Below are 23,096 nucleotides of genomic sequence, written 5' to 3'. Positions count from 1 at the left end.
GTGTGCGTGTGTGTGTGTGCGTGTGCGTGTGTGTGTGTGTGTGTGTGTGTGTGTGTGTGTGTGTGTGTGTGGGGACGTGTGTGTGTGTGTGTGTGTGAGTGAATAGAAGTCGTTTTTTATTTTTGTCCCAGTCAAATGTGACATTTGTGGACTAGACTGTATCTTTTGCGTTTTGTCAGAAATCTCTTTGCAGGACGCTCTGATTTATACGTGAAAAGGTCGACTAGATGTCCCAGTTAAAATCAGGCTGAAGGCAACTTTCCAACGATTATATTTCACTGTCAAATGGGTTCTATTTGAAATGCAATGAAAACAATAAGAATCTTTATTTTTTTTATCACATTTTATTTTATTAACATTTATTTAGTGCTTCATAAAAGGATAAGACAACAATAAAAAGCTAGATATAGATACAGATGATACATGCAGAGAGGGAGAGACGAGAGTGACATGAAACAAAGGAGTTATTGGGGATGTTGTGGTTGTATGGTATTCCTCATTGGACACCCCCCCCCCATTGACTTTTGGACGGTGCTTTTTAAAGCATGGCTGTAATAGCCAGGTCTATTTCGGTTATCAAAATCTCATGTCCCTTTTATCTGATTAACAGAAGGCTTGTTTTAGAAATAGGACAGTTTTTATTTAATGTCAGATTGCTGGTTGATTGAACACCGTCTTCAGATTCTCTGGTCTGTCGTTGCTTCTTGGTTTTGTCTGTGAACTCTGTCTGTGTTGCTGATTTTCCATCTCAGCAATTGGGACGACCCTGCTGTTTATTTGTGCAGAGACGCACACACTCACAGTCTCTCCCTGTTTATCATCCCAGTTGTTTAGTGTCGGCCTTTTACACACACACACACACACACACACACACACACACACACACACACACACACACACACACACACACACACACACTTATACAGGTTGTGTATCGGTGAGCCACGGTAGCAGCAGATCTTGGGTGGGCACGGCTGATGGACGATTATTAGGGAGGTGCATGTGGAGCAGGGCTTTAGAAGTGCTGAGCCCAGGAGATGAACACATCCACAGCCGGACAACAACAACAACACACGCACACACACAAACACACACATCAAGACAGCACCTGTTAGTCTGTCTGCTTCAGTCACAGCAGTTTACACAATAAACAGGTGGTCTTGTCTGCTCTGTCGGACACGAGACAGAAACAGACGGAGAAGGAAAGTGACACAACTGTTATGTAAACGTCTGCGTGTGCTGTGTGTGTGTGTGTGTGTGTGTGTGTGTGTGTGTGTGTGTGTGTGTGTGTGTGTGTGTGTGTGTGTGTGTGTGTGTGTGTGTGTGTGTGTGTGTGTGTGTGTGTGTGTGTGTGTGTGCATGGTGGAATGCCTTCTTGCGTGCAGAGGCACAGTGATTAGCTCTGTCACCTTTCAAGTATCCAGGGATCTTTTGTGCATGTCGGCTCCACAGTCCAGAGTCGACCCAGTGAGGTGGACGTTAAAAGGGAAAGTTTAAAATAAGTCAAACTCATAAAGTGTCTTTTCACCGTCTCACAAACGACCAGGTCATGTGATACACAAATTAAAAACACACTGCACTGATCTGTAAGTGCAGTGTTTATCCTTGTATAAATCCCAGAGGAACAACTTATAAACATTCTGGCTACTTCAGATTTTTGCTCATAATTTTCAAATACATGTAAAACAGGTTTTAGAGATTTCAAATTATTTTGACATTGGTTTCTACTCATGTAGTGAAATGGTTTATTGATCAGATCCACATTAATTTGTGTCACTGTCATGTTATAATTACCATTTCTGTTTGAATTAAAGTAAAGAAACCTCATTCAGTTTCTATATATTTGGTTTTATTTGTGTTTAAATTGTATTTATCGTTATTTATAATAAAGTTTATGGTTAAAACTGTAAAATATCAAACCTCAATTGTATTTCTTTGTCATGAGGGTTTCATAATGACATCTGAAGAATCATTGTCAATTTAATTTAATTATATATTTTGACATATATATATTAGTATCAGAAGTATTGAAAGTATTGATATCTGCATCGACCCCCAAAAAATGCTGGTCATTGCGATATAATGTGAAATATAACAGTAAAGCAAGTTTCTAGTAACACCCATTAATTAAGTCTACTACTAATCAATTTTCCTACTTTGTGGAAATGAATGGAAATCAATTTTTCACTAATAGTGATTTAAAGCCCTTCACAAGCTGAAGTTTTCTGCAGCCAAACGTCCAGAAGCTCGATGTTTATCTCATTATTTCTCACTGATTGTTTCAAGAAGCCAAAATCCTGCAGAACGTGTGTGTGTGTGTGTGTGTGTGTGTGTGTGTGTGTGTGTGTGTGTGTGTGTGTGTGTGTGTGTGTGTGTGTGTGTGTGTGTGTGCTGCGCAGCCGGATTTTAGTCAGAAAGGAAAATGTTGTGCACGGTGAGTTAAATAATGAGGAATATTTTGGTGTGATTCTCTTGACTTGTGCTGCAGAAGCTATCTGGTAAAAATCTGACAGCACCTTGAGAACATTAACTGAACAAGTTTGAGGGAAAGTTTAAATAAAACTATAGAAATTAACTTATCATGCTTTGAGAACATCCACAGAGACTCTAGGTTTTTTTTAGTTTAGTGTCTTGACACTTTCTTGGTTGGAAAGTTTAGACGACGACAGTGTGCGCCCGGTTGTTTCATATTTCACTTTCAGTTGGACAACAGGATGAGTCTTGTCTCTCACGATGAATCTCTCTGTGCTTAACTCACTCTTTTATTACATTTTTGTATAATAAACCGTTTTACGCAGGTCCGCTGCTCAGGAAGGTACTTTGCTGACTCTTTAGGCAAATAGACAGGAATGGATTTTGGCTTGAGTCCAGCTGATATAATTTATTAATAACAGCGTTTTCGGGGGAATCGCTGCCGTCTGCCAGACTTCGACTCTTTCACAGGGCCGAGGCCGTTCAATGTTTGATGTCTGGTAGTTTGAGGCAGTTCAACTGAGCCGTAATGGAGCGAAGGCTGCGTTCAGGGTGTCTAAACACCACGTGTCAATGTAATTCAACTGCTGCTTAAGTCTAGAGTGCCTGGAAGCTTAATGGTGAATGAAACTCAGGAAATATGGAAACATTCATTCATCTAGTGAATTTTCTCTCTCATCAACCTGTGTTTTAGAAACCTCTGGACTTTAAAAGACTTCCGATTGATTGAGGATTAAAATATTGTGATTGGTTGAGTTCACTTTTCGTCCTTTGGCTCTTCGGAAGCTGAAGCTGGTTTCCCTGTGCCCACTGGGTTTCTCCCCTGTGAACGAGAGTCTCTGCTGGCTCCCTCTCCAACTATCTGCTGGTCAGCAGAAGGAGGGAATGTGATAGTGACAGGTGCAGCCACCCAAAATAGGAGAGGAGCGGAGGGGGAAGGCCCGGAGCAGGGTGCTGGAGGGAGAGGGAGAGGAAAGAGGAAGGCAATGAAATGATAAGAGGAAAAATGGACCAGAATCAAAAGGAAGTGGTTTGGAATGAAAGTAAGGATGATAAAGTGACAGCAGTGGGTGGAAAGGAAGCAGCTCTGAATGCTGTCGACTCTTTTCTCTTCTGTGTGCAGCTGAAACACGATCAGCAGCAAGTGGCTGCTGCACAAAAAGCTTTTCAGCCCCAAGAGACTAATAACTTTTATAGATATATATAGTTTCATTGCAACATCCACACATCTGATCGACCTGTGATGGGCCGGCCTTAGACGAGGGTGTCTTGTGATTAAAAGGCCGAAACACCTGATGACGCTAAGATACACAGCTGAAGATAATATGTCCCTAACATCCACTGGTGGCCACTAACATCCACTGGTTTGAGGCATTAATTAGTGCAGGTAGAACATATAAGGGATATTCAGTGTTTGGTTTAAAAGGCTTAGAGGTAATGACGTGTGATTAGCCAGTAGCCGGTCAGATTCACCTTTAGCCTCAGCGTTCTCTCAAGTTCAGCCTCAAGGCCAAAACACTTGATGCCACTAAGGTGCACAGCTGAGGTTCTGTCCCTCACATCCTGCTGGTGGTCGCTAACACCTGCTAACATCCACTGGTAGATGGTAACTTAAAGTGTGCAGAAGACCTTCAACCGTACAAGGGACAATCACCCTCTTTGCTAAAGTAGTTTAAAAGAGCGTATCACTTTAATGTGTTATTTTAAAGGTACGAGGAGATTAAATGGCCTGTAGGTTTATCTCACTATGAATGAAACAGTGATCATGTGTATCTTTAACTGAAGTGCACACTAGACATTTACAAGTTCCTCAGTGGACTTTAAGACTTTGAGAGAAATAAACAACAACATTTCCTTGTTGTAAGTTTCAGATTGATTGAATTTACACTTTATTAATGCAATTAAAAGTCATTACAATACTTTTATTATAAATGTATAAATGATACCAAGCTGAAACACAAATTCAACCAAATTTATTAACCATCAAATGTAAAGATAAATGCACATCTTACATGCGTAGTTTATTCTGTAATATAGAACAGTTTTACCTATATCTGTGAAAGGCTCATATATATATCGATATTAAAAACATTGGTCCCTTTTAACCGTCACTGTTTTCACTTTAGTGTCCAGCAGAGTCAAACTTGTTTTTCTCAGTCTCCTGAAATAACATCAGCGATCACCTGCAGAACTCCTCTGTGTTAAATCTGTATCTGTTGACACATGTGGCGAGGAGATGGTTTGTCTATTTTAGAGGTGATAAGTGAGTTCTGCTGTGTAGGCCTGTGTGTAACCTATAAACTCTGAGCCGGACCTTTTTATATTTACACTCACAGTGATTGGTGTCATATCCTCAGGTAACACAGACCCACGGACCCCTGAATCTACACTGTTGAGTGACAGATGGATATTCTGTAAAGGGTCTAATCTTAAAAATCTTCATTAAACTTGAAGAGAATGTTCAGGGAGAGAAGAAGAAGAGATTCTCAGGTGTTATTCTTCGAGGCGTTTTGGCAAAGACGTGATTGAGAGTGAACGATGTGATAAGATTCGGTGCCACAGCCCCGTCCTCCAGACTGCGGCGTGTGGCCGTGAATGCTGATCGTGCACCTGTACCGTCTCTGCTGGTTTTCACAGGGAAACCCCATCACCGCCCCCCCCTCCACCCTATTGAACTGCTCCTCTCCTCCACCCACTCACTGTGCAATGTGCTGTCCCTCACTATTTTTTATGTCTGCAGAAATATAATCAATGCCCGCGGGTGGCCTGCATCAGCAGCACTTTGAAATCTGGAACTGTCCAGAAATAATGGATGTTATTCATTTGATATGGGATTTGATTACTGGGCAGGTTTTCATCGGCACTTTGTCACTTCGCAATCTGAGAGTTCGGCGTTAAAGGCTGAAATAATAAACCGGCGAGGAGATCGACATATTAGAAAAGTAATGAAGTAAAAATAATGAGAAGAATGTCGCTCAGCAGAGCTCATACCTGCCCAGTCCCCTTTCATTCACTCAGAGAAATCACCTGAATGTGTCAGATTGTTTAAAATATACAGATACATCAGTGAAAACATCAACAATCACCCTGTAAAAAATTCCTGGATCTTTTCCCCTGATCCGGATCCAAGTTTCAAGGAAATCTAACAAACAAATCCAGATGAAAAGTTTAACTCCTTGTCGGAGACAGATAATGAAGAAATGACGTTTCATGTTTGTTTGTGTTTTTATTACGGTGTTGAAGGGAAAAGCTTTATAGGGTTTGATATGTTTTTTAAAAAAAATCTAGTTTTCTAGCAACATGCAGTTGAAGGTCAAGTTATAAAAATAACTTTGCATCAGAGACCAACAGATGATAAAGCCCCAAAAAAGGCCCATGAACCGGCTTAGCAGATAAACTGATCTCATCCCTCTCACTTGGAGACTATAGACAGTTAATGTCCGACGCTCGGGGGTGTCGCTCGTCTCACTGAATTTGAGGAAATAAACACAAACATGAGCGTCACTGTAACATGCCTGTAGAGTCGCACCCTGGTGTTATCCTCCTCAGCATGGCAGGATGAAGGGGAGCAGCAATCTGTGTCTCTCACCGTCCTCCACCTGTTATCTTGTTTGCTCCCTGCGTCGGGTGGGCACCGTGCCCGCTTGTCGGGGGAACCCTGGCTTCCCTCTGTCTGCAAGTGCACCACGAGACGGCCCTGGAGAATATACAAAGGTGTCTGCTTTCAGGCGCTATCTGGGCCTCTTGCTGTAAATCTCCGCTGCGTTACACACGCCTCCATCTGCACACACACAACAGTGTGTTTGTTTGTGTGTCTGTCTGTCGGTTTATGTCCAATTGTCTCCCCCTCTGACCCCGAGCATCCACATTGCCCAGATGCTTCAGCCGCCAGGTCCAAACAGGGTTTGTCTGTAACGCTACACCCGCCAAGTTGATGGGGCATCAAATGAGTTTCATCCACACATCTTAGCCGAGGAGTAACCTTATGGTGAGGTTGGTGATACCCGGCACCTCGTGGCTCTCGCTCAGAGCCGCCTACCTGTCTTTGCTCCATCAAACACGCTCATGTGAGGATTAACGAATAATCAGGCCTGCGTTGTGCTTGGCTCACAATGAAGCGTCGGTTGCACGGGCTTCAAATCCTGAAAGCTGTCTCTATTAATACAAGGATGAGCTAAGCCCCGGGGTTTGTGGGGGTCTATAAAGTCAGCTTCTCACATGGTGAAATTGGAAGTGATTCACACAGTGTGACTGTGGGAAGAACACGGCTCTGTAGCTGCTAATTTACTTCTCAGAGAACTATTAAAAGTCTGAGTGCCCCAACATTCAGGAAGGAGTTGTCTGCTCCGACCATGTGTCGGTTGTGTTGGCCGAGGCTCGTGTGTTTGTCTGCTCCACCGGCCACTTTGGCAGGTTCCCAGCTGCAGAGTGAAAATACCAGATAACTTCACCAGAATCACTTATAAATAGACAATATTTTTTGTGTGTCGTCCGCTTGAATCGACCTATATTTTACCACATTCATGGTTTACCACAAATTATTAGAAAATAGTTTCACAGCTCACCAACATCTAGATGACTGAATATGAACTCCCTATTATAACAACAACAACAATAATAATAATAAGATAATAATTAGAGATGCCCTGAAAATTCCAGGTCGGGCATCGGGAAAGCACACAAATCCACAAACCTATGAACCGATCCGATACCTCATCTTTACTTTCACCCAGATGAAAACGGCAGATTTCTTTATTCAAAACAGAAGTTGCACTTTACTGCCACATACTGTTCTTAGAGCCGTGAAGAAGAAATGATTCCCGGTAGTGCGGCGTTTAGCCAGAACAACAGTTTGGCAATGTAACGCACGTTTACAGCCATTTAAGCAACTGCAAGATTTATTTATTTGTTGATATAGATAATAAAAGAAGTTCTATGCGGTTCTTTCTCTGTATTTAAGTAAATTGTGTTCATTGGACACTTTTTAAAAAGTTGATAAGATAATAACCGAGATTTGAGACGTCTCTTTAGTGCCTGAATCGTCTCAGTCGTCCTCTGTGTCTTTGCCTGTAGAGGTGAATGAAGCCGAGTGAGTCCTCTCTGTGTGTAACTGTGGCTGTTACACCGTTATACGAAAAGGCTCTGACTGCCGTATTGCGCTCGGGCATTTATCGTCTATGGCTGTCATCCGATCGCACATCTTGTCTCGTAGCAATGAGTCACTGGGTTACTTCACTCGTCTGCTTTTAGACACCAGCTCGGTCTTCTCTCCTTAATGGGGACTGCAGCACTGTCCCCACAACAGAGCCCATCTCAACGTTTTCTACGAATGTGTCACTTCTCTGCAGTGATGAAGGGATTTAGAAACGTTTTTAATCTCAAGCTCACCTTGATCGACAAAGATCTGAGTCATATTAGTGCATTTAGTTGTTGGTTTGGAGCTCAGCTGTGACGTGGTGTGAGTGGAAGGTGTTGTTTGTCTCCAGGGAGCGTTTGTTTTAACATTTAAATTGAGATTTTCTATTAAGCGAAGCCTCTGAGATTCACGTCTTTTTCCTGAAAGTCATATTTCCCTGGTCCACCTGCGGGTCTCGGCTGCAGAGTGAGTGGGGCGGCTGGTGTGTGCAGAGGAGGAGAGAGGGCACGTTGCTCCACTTTCTGGAGGGTAAAGCAGGGAGCGTGAGGACAGGACAGAGGAGACGTTTCTAGGCTGAGGAGAGACAGATGATAGCTCTGCCGAAGGAAGAGAAGGGAGGACGCACTTCAACCAAGGAAACATTAGAGGCCTCTGGGTTTAAGAGGGGAGGACATGTTACGAGGTCACCGCTCTGCACCACTTTCCATTTCCCTGCCCTGTGCCATAAACGTAGACATGGAAACCCCTGCGCTGCCCTCGGGCTGAGTTTCGAGTTTCTGCCTATTATCTTAAACACCAAAGTCCTGACACGCCGGTCCCACAGAATCACCGGGGGGGGGATAGCGAGCGGGTCAAGACGGACCGATTCACAGAGAAGGGGAGAAAACTGTGCAGAGGAATATCCGGCAGGTTAAGTGACGGGTTCAGTTGGATAATGACGGAGAAGAAGGAACAGCTGAGAATGTAGAGTGTCAGGTGTGGGTTTCACAGGGGGTCTCTGGAGGGTCCGGGCATTGATGAGGAGCAGCAAATTACTGTCTGTTAGCATTCTGCTGGGGAAAGGGACTTGTGATGTGTCTGTTGTGACTGTTTGCGGCCTTTTTAACTCTCCATTTAAAAGACTATTTGTGGTTTTGCCGTATTATCAGGTGTCTATGTCTATTATTCAGATTATTACATTGCTTAAATTTTAAGTATTCTCACGTTTACATATCAAGGTTCAAGGTTATTTGTGTCCCTTGTTTTGGAGACAGGGAGTCGCTGCCTCAACACAAAACACACACAATAAACACGTTAAGTAACATGTGCAAATACAAATTGCTTGCTTGGTTTAATTTAGGGATAAAAAAGCAAGGATTGTATGATGTCCTTGGATTTTTAGAAAGGCGCCATTGAAATAAAATTATCATTATGATTATTTCAGAACACTGTCCAGGCAGCCATCGGTTTTTAATTCATTTAGTCGTAAACAACAGTTAGAAGGCTGTCGTCATTATTCCTCAATAATCCTGAGCGTTTGCTAATTGATGTTCAAACAGTATAGAAACTATTGAAAGCCATATTTCAATAGTTTAGAAAATGTAGAAAATGCTGTGACCTGTCAGCAGCCATGCAAATAGATATATAACATAAACTCTAGCTATTGTCCAGGTTTTCTTCTTTTGCTCTCACAAACTACGTCAGTTTAGCCAATGAAAGCTCAGTTTTGTACATAACAAAGCCTCAAATATCAAATCAAGTAAGTTTTATTTTTAAACCTTATGAAAAAGCAGGAATAACAGGGTCAAGCTGCAGAAAGAAACATGATCTCAGGGACGGAATTGTGAGGTTTGAAGCCTAAGTTGCTCGCGTGAGCCTGAAACAAAGTGAAAGTGAAAGTCCAGTGAACAAATAGCTGTTAACTCTGTGGTTTTGTGTTGTGTGCAGGATGACCAGGTTGTTCTGCAGTGCACCGCCTCCCTCCTGAAGGAGCAGCAGATCAAACTATGTCTGTCCTGCGAGGGCTTCGGGAACCGTCTCTGCTTCCTGGAAACCACGTCCAATGCTCAGGTAGGATGCCGGTCCCCCCGTCCTCCCGTCTGTTTTGCTTCGTACGTCATCTTATTTTGAGTGACCTTACTTTACCCCTGCGTGCTGTGTGCATGTTTGCAGAAGGTGCCCCCGGACCTGGCCATATGCACCTTCATCCTGGAGCAGTCCCTGTCGGTGCGGGCTCTGCAGGAGATGCTGGCCAACACGGTGGACATGACTGAGGTAGGAGTCAGACTCAGGCAAAGGAAACCTTAAGTTAGAGGTCACTTTAGTCCCTTTAGAGGACGATGTCTTATGAATAGTAAATGATAGAAACATTACATTTTGGTAAAGAGATGATTTTCTGACTGATTAACAAATGTATGTGTTGTTTTTTACAATGTTTCCTGCTCTGATCCGCTGCCCCGCTCACTGCCACTGGATCAATTTCAGTTGGGATTGCAGATGTAAATTTTCAGATTATAGAATCAGATTTTGCTGAGCTGACAGTTTAGATTTTGTTTAGTATTTCTTGGTGTTTGTTATCGAAAGGAATTCTGTATGTTTCAATCTATTCTTCAATTTATTCTTTACATCCTCTCCTCAGCTTTTCACTCTTTTGGAAACAAACCCCTCTGGTTAACTTACTCTTTAATGAGATTTAACTTTTCAAGATATTTTGTTTTCGAGGCTTTTTCCCCCTCAAGCTTATTAGGTGATTTTTATTTTTTAAATTTTTATTTGCGTTCTCCCACTATTCAGCTCATAGGTAACACATTTCTATTCCTTCATTATAATATCCATTTAAAATTGCTATTTTTATTCAGAAATATTCTTCATCTTGAAAAATGCATTAAATTTAAATGTATTTATCATATTTGAACAGATGCTTATATCAATTAAATATTTACACATTACATATATATTACTAAAGTAAATAGAGAATTGGGACTTGTGAATATCTTCTTCGAACTGTTTAATTAATAAATATACATTATTTTGGCCATGGGCTTAATATCGCATATTTATAATTCATAAGAACATCAGGCTGCAATCACTGCCGGATTTGTGACATCATCAGTATATAATATCGATCTGGTCCCAACAGTGAGAACATCACAGATTGACTCATTGCTTTTATTTCATTATGATTTCTTTATTTTACTTTCTATTTGACGACCCCCCCCTCCCCTTTCCTTCTTGCTTGCTTCCAAGCAGACAGTCGATTTGGACCAATGGGTATGTCTGTTCCCACGTCTTTATTCCCTGTAACTCGTGTCCCGACCAACCTGGCAACTGTCCTCGTTCCTGTCCTGCTGCCCTCTGGATGTCCTATTCAGTGAAATAGTGCTGTGTCGTTCTCATGTTCAGATTCATATCTGTGTAGTCCTCACCCCCGAGGTGGCGTTTACTCTCTACGCCTGCTGGTATTCACACCAGGAACGGAAGTAGACAAATCCAGTATCATAATATTTGTCCTTTAATCTTAGATGTTTCATATTTACCTAAAACCTTATTGTAAACTTAATGAAATACAAAATTGGCTGAATCTGCAGATTTTAAAGATGAATCCATTGTTTCAGGATTTTATAAACTTATGTACTTTTTTCTGTTATGATTGAATTAGTGTAGAAAATCCGACCAAACTCAGGTGTCAATGCGTTTACATTCCATGCAGAGACATCACCGGCACATTCGCCCTCACGTCCTCATCACACATATTTGACGCTGCCTTGCTTTATGTTGTTCCTTTTGTTTCAGCTCATTCGTGAAGTCGTTATGTTCGTCTTAAGTTTCTTAAAACCAATGTTCCACGAGGGGTTTTCCAATTTTTTGTGTTTCTTGAAACACTTGGTGAAGTGGTTTCTGTCCAGTTGAGTTTGTTCAACAGTCTACAAGTGACATTTAAGCACCTTGTTGTTAAAAACCAAGATAATGTCATAGATTATATTTTTACTACAAGTCTCTGTAGTTGCAGCTTTTTATCAGGCACATTATTGTAGCAGTGGTAGTTTGGGGAGTTCCAGGAGTTTGAAGATATGGAGGAGCCAGATCTTTTTTAATGGGGAGCAGGAGGATGAGAATAGCATGGCATGCAGCCCAGCGCAGCCCCCCACCTCTGTTAGGTGGATAGGGAAACTGGACACCCCCAGAGCTCTGGACAGGCCTGTGTGCCCACTTAAAACACACACACACGCTAACACAAACAGACACACTTATTTTTGTGGAGACCTGTCTTTAGGAAAGATTCGGTACCCAAACATGAACCCATGAAGTCTTAACCCTCAAACAACCATTTAAACTTGTTTTCGAACCCTGTCACGCACACACACACACACGCACACACACACACACACACACACACACACACACACACACACACACACACACACACACACACACACACACACACACACACACTCCATCACCACCTGTCCAAACTGAGCCTGGTGCTAATGTGGACCAGGGTTAATGGTATAGTGCTCCCACTTGACATACCTGCCCCTGACTCATCCCAGTGGATTATGGGCACTTAACTCGACATAGCAGCTGAGCGTTATCTCCCAGCTGGCCGAACTAAACAGTGGTTTTAGCTGATCCGTCCACGACTGCCACAATAATTGTGTTTTTCTTGTTGCTTCCTTGCTGGATGTTGAGAAAAGGTAGGATTGGTTTCATTCGTTTGACTTTCTGTGACTTTGTGAATACGCGGTTAATGGATTCCAATCTCAGTATCTCATTCCAGCTTTGTTAATGTTGTTTTTTATTCTTCTGTTTTTTTGTTTCTAATTATGTTTTGGGGGAAAAACGTCATTGTTCAGTGTTGTTTTTCATCTTATCATCGTTAACATGATCGATATTTCAGCAGAAGTTGGTGTGAGCTCTATATATGAAGTCTTTTCTATCTTGTCCCTCTCAAGTCGTCCCAAGGTGGAGGTCATCGTACTTTACTGTATGGTCATGCCATCCTTCTGAGACACCACCACTCAAGCATGGTAAGACCGTCCATCACCAGTTTGTCTACTGTCGTTAAAAAGATACAACTCCACGTTGTGGTCCTGTCCTGATTGTGAACCCTTCTCTCCAGTACCTGAGCTGTTTGACGACATCTCGCTCCCTCACAGACAAGCTGGCCTTCGACGTGGGCTTACAAGAAGATTCCACTGGTACAGACAAACTGAGAGATTCCTTTTCTAAATGTTATAGACACACAGATTTCAGTTGCAAGTGGTGGTTCCTGTTGTTCTTGCAGGGGAGGCCTGTTGGTGGACCATTCACCCAGCGTCCAAGCAAAGGTCAGAAGGTGAGAAGGTCAGGGTGGGTGATGACCTCATCCTCGTCAGCGTGTCCTCTGAGAGATACCTGGTAAGACTCCTTTAAATCTCAAGGATTTAGACGCGATATAAACTCTGTCCGGTTAAAAGTGGTCCCATCGTTTTCTCCTCCCTGTTCTCAGCACCTGTCGTACGCCAGCGGAGATCTGATGGTGGACGCCTCGTTCATGCAGACCCTGTGGAACATGAATCCAGTCAGTTCAGGGTGTGAACTCGCTGAAGGTACAAACCTGTTCCACGTGTTTTTCCTCTGCAGCTATCATCTAATTCTGGAAACACACATACAAACACATACACATATTTAGTGGGTGATTAAACACTACACTACACAAATCACTGTGGTGTGTTTATTCGCAGGGTTTCTGACGGGAGGCCACGTTTTGAGGCTCTTCCATGGACACATGGACGAGTGTCTCGCCATCTCTACCCCAGAGGAAGGAGAGGAGAAGCGCAGGTAGAACTTAAACGATAATCAAGATGTGCATGAAGAAGAAATAAAATATCGTGTTAATCTGTTATTACATCACGTGTGTGTCTGCTCGCCTCCACTTCAGGATAGCTCACTATGAAGGTGGTGCTGTGTGCAGTCAGGCTCGATCCCTGTGGAGGTTGGAGCCTCTGAGAATCAGGTGATTGAATTTACCTTCTTTATCATCGTTATACTTATGTCGTAGTTCTTTTAATTGTGTGTTTCTATCTTCTTTCTGCCTGCAGCTGGAGCGGTGGCCACATGAAATGGGGGCAGTCTTTCCGTATTCGCCACATCACCACAGGCCGGTACCTGTGTCTGGATGAAGAGAAGGGCCTGTTGGTGGTCGACCCAGAGAAGGCCAACACCAAACTCGCCGCTTTCTGCTTCCGGGCCACGAAGGTCAGAATGAACAGATTCACTTTCTCTGGCCTCGCTTCATGTGATCCTGCCTGTCGTCGTCTCTCGTTAAACCCTTTACGATTTCCTCCCACCCTCTTCTTTCCTCCTGGTTCCCCGTGAGCAGGAGAAGGTGGAGGTGGCTCAGAAGCGTGATGTTGAGGGGATGGGCATTCCAGAGATCAAGTATGGAGAGTCCATGTGCTTCGTCCAGCATGTGTCCACAGCCCTGTGGCTCACATACGCAGCTCTAGATGCCAAAGCTGCTCGTCTGGGAATGATGAAGAGAAAGGTATGAAAAACAGGAAAGATGCTGTCGTAATGAAGCAGTAAGTTTAGTCACTTCCAGACTCTTAAAGATTCGTGAACTTATGGAGGATAGATAAACACAGGACAGAGAGAACTGGGGGATGTCATCTGTGATATAATGATGTTGTCTGTGTCTCCAGGTCATTCTGCACCAGGAGGGTCACATGGACGACGCCCTGACTGTGTCCCGCTCACAGACTGAGGAGTCTCAGGCTGCTCGAATGATTTACAGCACGGCAGGTCTCTTCAGGCAGTTCATCAAGTAAGTATACTTTAAAATTTGTAGAAGTGAGAAGGAAATCTGTCTCGTGGACAGAGCCAAAAATTGCCTGTCATATTCAATATGCTCATATTTTGATCTTGGTTTTCCAGGGGATTGGACTCTCTGAGCGGGAAGAGCAAATCTCCCGGGGCTGTGTCGCTCCCTCTGGAGGGCGTCATCCTCTCGCTTCAGGATCTCATCTTCTACTTTCGCCCGCCCGAGGAGGAGCTCGAGCACGAGGAGAAACAGACCAAGCTCCGCTCCCTCCGCAACCGTCAGAACCTCTTCCAAGAGGAGGTGATCTGCCCCACACATCATCAGACTTTCCATAACTAGTGACGTGTTCCTTGAACTAAAAGATATTTACCATGCAAAGGGGAATTTGAACTTTTGACACTGGACACACACTAAACCGAACCTTCTCTCTTAAAGCCAAGTTTTCTAACCTCAACCATCACAAGTACATGTCTAACCTCAACTCTTAATATGAACGAAATAATAACCTTTACCCCGTGTCCCTGTTTTTCCTTCTCAGGGAATGATCACCATCGTGCTGGAGTGCATCGACCGCCTGAATGTGTACAACACCGCTGCTCACTTCTCTGAATTTGCCGGGGAGGAAGCTGCAGAGTCCTGGAAGGACATTGTCAACCTCCTCTATGAGCTTCTGGGTAGAATACTCACTATAAACTCTCACAATACAATACATACAGTTGAAATACCATCTTAACTGAATAAATAAACGTTGTTTCACTCTTATTTTGTCTCCACTAAACAGCTTCTTTAATCAGGGGAAACCGCTCTAACTGCGCATTGTTCTGTGACAACCTGGACTGGCTGGTCAGCAAGCTGGACCGTCTGGAGGCCTCCTCTGGTACCACATGTTTCTGACTCCGTCACTGATGCTTCCTCCAGCCACAGATTACGATTACAGATTAGATTTAGAATTGATCAATTATAGATTTTAGATCAATCTTAAACTCAGTGAGGCACAGATCTGCCAATAAATAAGCTAAAGAACAGATTTCTTTAATTTTCCACTACTCATGCATAACTTTTCATGTGAATGTCAACACTTTGTCACGTTCCTCGTCTCTATGCACTCAGGTATTCTGGAGGTGCTGTACTGTGTGCTGATTGAAAGCCCTGAGGTTCTGAACATCATCCAGGAGAACCACATCAAATCTATCATCTCCCTCCTGGACAAGCACGGAAGGAACCACAAGGTTTGTCTCCCCTCGTTGGCAGGAAAAGGGTGGGAAGGAACATCAACTGGCAGCAAATCAATTCCCTCCATTTGGCTCGTTTGCTAATTTCCATTAGCGGTTGTAGCCCTTGAATTAAAGTGTGAGTTGTCGGCTCTGCTCTGCCACATTTGAACATAAAGATGACAGTAGTGTCTGTCTGCGTCTTGTCTCTAGGTCCTGGATGTCTTGCGCTCTCTCTGTGTGTGTAACGGTGTCGCTGTGAGGTCCAACCAGAACCTCATCACTGAAAACCTGCTCCCGGGTCGAGAGCTGCTGCTGCAGACCGCCATCGTGAACTATGTCACCAGGTAATCAAACTGCAAACCAGTGGCTGGCATTTGTCTTTTTGCCAAGTCATCAATCCCTCTGTCTCTCGTGTGCTCAGGACATTTTGACCTCTTGTCTTTTCTGTCCTTAGCGTGAGGCCCAACATCTTCCTGGGAACCTGCGAGGGATCCACGCAGTTTAAGAAGTGGTACTTTGAGATGATGGTGGACTACGTGGAACCCTTTGTCACGGCTCAGGCCACACACCTGCGTGTGGGCTGGGCTATGACGGAGGGCTACAGCCCGTACCCCGGAGGAGGAGAGGGCTGGGGGGGTAACGGCGTGGGAGACGACCTCTGCTCTTACGGCTACGATGGACTGCATCTGTGGTCGGGTGAGATGATTCCCCCTGACGGACTTCCTGTATTATTACCCATGATGCTCGACGCCTTGTTATATGTCTCCCTCTGCTCTGCTGTGCAGGGACTGTTGCTCGCCAGGTGGCGTCGCCCACTGCACACACCCTCGCTGCGGACGATGTGGTCAGCTGCTGTCTGGACCTGAGCGTCCCCAGTATCTCTTTCCGTATCAATGGCTTCCCAGTTCAGGGCATGTTTGAAAACTTCAACGTGGACAGTCTCTTCTTCCCTGTCATCAGCTTCTCCGCTGGAGTCAAGTAAGTGCAGAATGAAAATAAAGGTGGTTCCTGTTCTTTGATTTTCCAATTAGTTTTATTGATTTGCGTGTTGATTTCTTTCAGTGGAACAATTCATTAATATAACAAATATTAATGCAATATAATAATTTAGGGGCAGAGGCTGTTTAACCAGTTTCCTATGAGGCTGTTCGCTTTTTAAAATCATGCAATTGAATTATAATTTGCACAAAACAAATGCAGCAATATACCTACGGAATGCCAAAATAATAATATTAATTTAAACTTGTAGATGAATAATTAGGCTTCAAAAACAAACTGAAATTTACGTGACTGTTAAGTTTTTAAGTTTATGTTTTTATCTGCGTTTGTTTGTCAGCAGGTTTTTTGCAAAAACTACTCAATCAATTTCCATTAGTTTTTTTGGAGGGGTGCGGCACGACCCAAACTAGAACCCATTACTTTTTTATTCAGATCCAGGTCAGGAGGCAGATCTAGGAAATCTTGTTTTCACTTTCTTTAACATCGGAGATAAAGCAATATTTTTAAACTTGACTTCTCAGGGAATAATTCACGGATCTTAATGAATAAGGTATTTAGGGGACTCTTATCTATGAGTGGGTGCAATTTGGTTCCGATCCAATAAAAATCCGGATCTAGTTCATTTAAATGTGGTTTTATCAGGTGACTGTTGATGCAGGTTTGTACTAAGTCTCATTCTACTTCTACAAATGCATTTAAAAGCTTTAATTTATCTCCCTAATAATCCCTCTAACAGCGGTTGAGACTTCCCAGCTGTCGTGTGTAATGATCCCCGACAGTGCTGCGTTGAGGCTTATGGCAAATTTACAAATGAGAGCAGGGAGAGGAAACTCAGACTCAGGGATTGGCACGGAAATTAAATATTTTTTTTTCTTATAAAGGCTGAGACACTGTGGCCATAAAGTGCTTTAGTGGATTATAACGACCTCGCTCTCAAATAGATAAAGAAGACGACTGACTCTGGTTCTGTCCCCGCAGGGCTCGGTTCCTCCTCGGCGGTCGTCATGGAGACTTCAAGTTCATGCCCCCCCCTGGCTACGCCCCGTGCTATGAGGCTCTGCTGCCCAGAGAGCGGATGCGCATCGAACCCATGAAGGAGTACAAGCACGACTTCAGCGGCGTGCGCAACCTGCTGGGTCCCTCCCTGTCGCTCACCCACACCTCCTTCACCCCCTGCCCCGTGGACACCGTTCAGGTAGGAAGCCACAACACCTCAACTCAGACTTTGGATGTGTTTGTAAAGTTTGCTCTGTGTGAGTTTGCTGTCTTTCCCCGGCTGTGTGCAGATTGTGTTGCCGCCTCACTTGGAGCGAATCAGAGAGAAGCTGGCAGAGAATATTCACGAGCTCTGGGCTGTGACTCGTATCGAGCAGGGCTGGACGTATGGGAGTGTGAGTACAGAGTCAGCAACACAAAACAGACAAACTCACATTCACATGATTTGGAGTAAAGTAAAATCTAAATCTATTAATAAGGTAATAAAATAAGGGTGTATTTTATTGTTAAAGTGCAAAGTATATAACTTATCATTCTTATATATCCTCACTAATTAATGTCTGCAGCTACTACTATTTACAACACTATTTACCTGATGAGGACACTTTGCCCATTTTAAACATCTTTGGTAAAAATGCAGGAGTGTAGCAGAGACTTAAGAAAAACAAAACTCAGCCTCTTTTTAGGATGAAATAAATCTTGATGTCTATATAGAGAGTTTTTTATTTGGTGTTAAAATTGTATTAGTATGGGTGTCACATAGAACACACATTTATTTACAACAACACAACAAATCAAGAGCCCTGAGAGAAAAAATCTATTTTTAAGAATTGAGTTCCTCATTTAAAAGAAAATATGAGAAAATATGGTCTTATCAATATGTCCCCAGGTTCTATGGACTCTGGAGATTGTCCATCTAGTTTATCTGGTCTGATAGCATGTGTAGAAGAGAATCAATTAATTGTTATACAAGTTGATTAATCCACTGTCAACTTCCTCCACAGTTCAGGGATGACAATAAGAAACTCCATCCGTGTCTGGTGGACTTCCAGAGTCTTCCTGAGCCAGAGAGGAACTACAACCTGCAGATGTCGGGAGAGACTCTGAAGTGAGTCGGTACAGAGGTTGTTTAGAGAAGATCTGAGGCTCAGAGGAGGAACTTTGGTGGTGATTCCTGTTTCCTTCTCATCCCACAGGACTCTCCTGGCGCTGGGTTGTCACGTCGGAATGGGTGACGAGAAAGCAGAGGAGAATCTTAAGAAGATCAAACTTCCCAAGACGTAGGACGACAGATATCTTTTCACTGTATGAACTGTTGTCTTTATCTTTTATGTCCATCTAAATATGGTCTTTTGTCTCTTCTCCAGCTATGTGATGACCAATGGATACAAGCCTGCCCCCCTTGACCTCAACCATGTCAAACTGACCCCAAATCAGAACCAGCTTGTGGAAAAACTGGCAGAAAATGGTCATAATGTTTGGGCAAGGGATCGGGTACGACAGGGATGGACCTACAGTATTGTGCAGGTAACAATTATATCTGGTGTTGAATTCATCTTAAGACCATTTATAAAAACAGATCCAAACAATGCTGCCATTCCAATGCTTAAAGTGTTATTCTTTCCAAATAGTTCCACCCTTTGAGTATTTATTGTCTTAATTTTAAATAAAGTTATATTCTGTCTCACTCCTCAGGACATCTTGAACAAGCGAAACCCTCGTCTGGTGCCTTACAACCTCCTGGACGAGAGAACTAAGAAAACCAACCGAGACAGTGTTAACAACGCTGTCCGCACCCTCATTGGCTACGGCTACAACATTGAACCTCCAGATCAGGAGAGCAGTACGTCAGCTTGCTTCGTGCTAACATGTGTTAAATATTGAATATCATGTCATTTCAAATTTCTTATTCTTTTGGGCACTTCTCCCCTCTTTCCCTGCAGCTGGCCACGGCCTGGAGAACACCCGTGGGGACAAGGTACGCATCTTCAGGGCAGAGAGGTCGTACGCTGTCACCCAGGGGAAGTGGTACTTTGAGTTCGAGGCAGTGACCACGGGGGAGATGAGAGTGGGGTGGGCACGTCCGAATGTCCGCTCCGACACTGAACTGGGAGCAGATGAACTGGCCTACGTCTTTAATGGCAATAAGGTGAGTCCCCATCTTTGAGGTTCATCATTAATCAATTGCGTATTAATGTCAATTAAGTTGTAGTCAGGTAAGATATATAGCCCAACATTCATGTCTTAGATTATCTCTCTTATTTTATGGACCATTTCCTGTATTTATTGATGTAATCTCTTCCAGGCTCAAAGATGGCATGTTGGGAACGACCCATTTGGACGCCAGTGGCTGTCGGGCGACGTAGTGGGTTGTATGATTGACCTCGTCGAGATGAACATCATGTTCACGCTCAACGGAGAAATGCTGATCAGTGACTCGGGCTCTGACATGGCTTTCAAAGATATTGAAATTGGAGAAGGTAAGAATTTACGGCCAGTTTTCCTTATTTGTTCAGCATTAGCAGCAGTAATGTAAAGGAAGTGTTGCACGGCGTAACACTGTTTAAAGAAGCAGGAGAACTTAACAGGAATTTGGAAAAATGATTACCAACTACGTTTTGGATTTTTCCCCGTCAGGTTTTATCCCGGTGTGCGCTCTGGGCTTGTCTCAGGTCGGGAGGATTAATCTCGGTCAAAACGTCAGCAGCCTGCGCTACTTCGCCATCTGCGGCCTGCAGGAAGGATTCGAACCTTTTGCCATCAACATGAAGCGAGACATCACCATGTGGTTCAGCAAAAGTTTGCCCCAGTTTGTGCCTTTGCCCACCGATCACAACCACATTGAGGTAACTGATCCGTGTCCCTTTGAATGTTCGATGAAGCTTTACAACTGGATCATTTATGTCTTTAAACGTGTTGTGTCTCTCAGGTCTCACGTGTGGATGGAACTGTGGACAGCGCCCCCTGTCTGAAGCTGACCCACAAGACCTTTGGCTCACAGAACGCCAACACGGACATGATGTTCCTCAGACTCAGCATGCCCGTCCAGTTCCACGAGACCTTCAAGGTCCCAGCAGGAACCACCCCTCTCACCCGTCTGCTCACCATCCCAGAGGAGGAGGTGGTGGTGATTGAGCCCGACTCAGAGTTTGAAGTTTTGAAGAAGTCCGCCAGCCGCAAGGAGCAGGAGGAGGACAAGAAGGAGCCGTCTGTAGCCAAGGAACTCTCTTTGGAAAATGAGAAGGACTCAATGTCAGAAAAAGGAAAGAAAATGGGGTAAGTGTGACATGTTTTGTCTCCAGTGGAGAGGAACAAGCCAAGAGGGTAGAATGTGCACATGGTTATGTAAGTAATTCCTCTTCTTCCTGTGCAAATTAGATTTTTCTCCAAGGCTAAGAAGGCGGCCATGACACCTCTCGCCCCTCCTCCACCTCCAGCGGTGCCACGTTTGGTGGAAGACGTGGTCCCAGATGACAGAGACGACCCTGAGATCATCCTCAGCACCACCACTGTGAGCTTCATCCTCTGCTAACACTTTGCATCATACTTTTGAAGTCATTATATTATCTGTAGATGATCCAATATTGCTTCTTTTAGATTTTTCACACTGATATTTTCTTATCATAGAAGTATTTTCATCCTTTCTGTTTTCAGTATTACTATTCTGTGAGGATTTTCGCCGGGCAGGAGCCCACTGGTGTGTGGGTGGGCTGGGTCACTCCCGACTACCACCAGTATGATCCAACCTTTGACCTCTCCAAAGTGCGCAGTGTCACGGTTACCGTGGGAGACGACAGAGGCAACATACACGACAGGTTTGTCTTTTTAATTTACTGCTGCTGATACCGTTGTTCCTGAGAGCTGCCTATACAGATTACAGGGACGATATAAGTAGCTTGATCATGTTTATATTTCCCATGGTGTCCCTCAGGGTTTAATACTTGGTCCCCCCTGTTTTCCCCATTTGTAGATTTCCATTAAGCTGCATTATCCATTGTCTTGTGTTATTTCCCAGTGTCTCCGTGATGTAAAACACTTTGGATCAACTGCACAATGTTAAATCTGCCATATTAACAAAGATGATGAGTGTTAACAGTGTGTTTGCTGTTTCTTTGCAGTATGAAACACAGTAACTGTTACATGGTTTGGGGAGGAGACCTTGTCAGTAACCAGCAGACCCGCTTCAGTCAGGAGGACATGGTGGTCGGCTGTCTGGTTGACCTGGCAACGGGTCTCATGACCTTTACAGCCAATGGAAAGGAGATAAACACCTTCTACCAGGTGAGTCTAGTCTACACAGTGTAGGGTGTGTGTGTATATTTGTGTCTTTAAATGAGTCTGAATGAGGTACAGTCTGTTACCGTGGAGCTCTAACACCAGGACTATTTTATTTCAGGTGGAGCCCAACACCAAGCTGTTCCCTGCCGTCTTAGTTCAGCCGTCCAATCAGAACATGGTGCAGCTGGAGCTCGGCAAACTCAAGGTCAGAAACTTCCTTTGCTTCTTCACCAATTACTGCCATTGTCTATGTCCTCTTTCCAAATCTGTGTGAACGGGTCAACTACTCATCGGCTTTCTCCCTTTTTCCAAAACCAGTTGCCCACTTTCCTTTTTTTTCTGATTGATTGTCTAAACCTCTCCTCCTCTTTTCCTCTCTCTCTCTCCCACATCAGAACATCATGCCCATCTCGGCAGCAATGTTCCGTAGCGAGCGTAACAATCCCGTCCCCCAGTGTCCGCCCAGGCTGGACGTGCAGATGCTGACCCCGGTTATCTGGAGCCGTATGCCCAATCACTTCCTGAACCCGGAGGTGGGCAAAGTGAGCGAGAGGCTGGGCTGGATGGTGGAGTGCACTGAACCTCTCATCATGATGGCCCTGCACATCCCAGAGGAGAACCGGTGAGACACAGTCGTCTCTGCAGGCAGATTGTAATTGGTTACCAACCTTTTTCCTGTGGTTCTAATCAGTATTGATGTGTTTTTTTTCAGGTGTATTGACATCCTGGAGCTGTCGGAGCGTCAGGATCTCATGAAGTTCCACTACCACACCCTCATGCTCTACTGCGCCGTGTGTGCTCTTGGCAACAACCGAGTGGCTCATGCCCTGTGCAGCCATGTGGATGAATCCCAGCTTTTCTACGCCCTCGAGAACACCTACCTGCCCGGACCTCTCCGCAGCGGCTACTACGACCTGCTCATCAGCATCCACCTGGAGTCGGCCAAACGGGCTCGACTGGGCACCAACAGGGAATTCATCGTCCCCATGTCGAAAGAGACTCTCAGCATCCATCTCTATCCTGACACGAAGAAGGCCTACTCCCTCCCCGGTGTCGGCCTCACCACCTGCTTACGGCCCAAGCTGCATTTCTCGTCCATCAACTTTGTCGGCACGGACCCTGATCTGTACACGCTCAGTCCTGTCTTACCTCTACAAGTAAGAATCAGGACAAAAAACACTGCTTTTGTGCAAAATGCTTTAACATTGTTGATACCTTT

General features: G+C 44.1%; 1 protein-coding gene across 2 annotated transcripts in view; it reads left to right on the top strand.

The window, feature by feature from the left end:
- ryr1b (ryanodine receptor 1b (skeletal)) overlaps positions 1–23,096 on the top strand; it is a 59,301-nt gene that overhangs the window by 3,378 nt on the left and 32,827 nt on the right. For both annotated transcript variants that reach the window (XM_035155151.2, XM_035155150.2), the window contains exons 2-35: positions 9,536–9,658; positions 9,761–9,862; positions 12,541–12,615; positions 12,708–12,786; positions 12,873–12,985; positions 13,077–13,176; positions 13,312–13,408; positions 13,509–13,583; positions 13,669–13,825; positions 13,950–14,114; positions 14,272–14,393; positions 14,504–14,690; positions 14,929–15,064; positions 15,172–15,267; positions 15,501–15,619; positions 15,815–15,948; positions 16,059–16,300; positions 16,390–16,582; positions 17,582–17,798; positions 17,890–17,994; positions 18,604–18,707; positions 18,796–18,879; positions 18,967–19,126; positions 19,295–19,442; positions 19,543–19,748; positions 19,905–20,079; positions 20,237–20,445; positions 20,529–20,875; positions 20,978–21,110; positions 21,254–21,414; positions 21,718–21,880; positions 21,996–22,082; positions 22,273–22,499; positions 22,590–23,034. In XM_035155151.2, coding sequence (XP_035011042.1) covers positions 9,536–9,658; positions 9,761–9,862; positions 12,541–12,615; positions 12,708–12,786; positions 12,873–12,985; positions 13,077–13,176; positions 13,312–13,408; positions 13,509–13,583; positions 13,669–13,825; positions 13,950–14,114; positions 14,272–14,393; positions 14,504–14,690; positions 14,929–15,064; positions 15,172–15,267; positions 15,501–15,619; positions 15,815–15,948; positions 16,059–16,300; positions 16,390–16,582; positions 17,582–17,798; positions 17,890–17,994; positions 18,604–18,707; positions 18,796–18,879; positions 18,967–19,126; positions 19,295–19,442; positions 19,543–19,748; positions 19,905–20,079; positions 20,237–20,445; positions 20,529–20,875; positions 20,978–21,110; positions 21,254–21,414; positions 21,718–21,880; positions 21,996–22,082; positions 22,273–22,499; positions 22,590–23,034 — 5,286 coding nt within the window. The remainder of the gene's footprint in view (positions 1–9,535; positions 9,659–9,760; positions 9,863–12,540; positions 12,616–12,707; positions 12,787–12,872; positions 12,986–13,076; positions 13,177–13,311; positions 13,409–13,508; positions 13,584–13,668; positions 13,826–13,949; positions 14,115–14,271; positions 14,394–14,503; positions 14,691–14,928; positions 15,065–15,171; positions 15,268–15,500; positions 15,620–15,814; positions 15,949–16,058; positions 16,301–16,389; positions 16,583–17,581; positions 17,799–17,889; positions 17,995–18,603; positions 18,708–18,795; positions 18,880–18,966; positions 19,127–19,294; positions 19,443–19,542; positions 19,749–19,904; positions 20,080–20,236; positions 20,446–20,528; positions 20,876–20,977; positions 21,111–21,253; positions 21,415–21,717; positions 21,881–21,995; positions 22,083–22,272; positions 22,500–22,589; positions 23,035–23,096) is intronic.

This window comes from Hippoglossus stenolepis, chromosome 4 (assembly GCF_022539355.2).
Source record: "Hippoglossus stenolepis isolate QCI-W04-F060 chromosome 4, HSTE1.2, whole genome shotgun sequence".
Classification (NCBI taxonomy): Eukaryota; Metazoa; Chordata; class Actinopteri; order Pleuronectiformes; family Pleuronectidae; genus Hippoglossus; species Hippoglossus stenolepis.
This window is presented reverse-complemented; position numbering and strand designations above follow the sequence as displayed.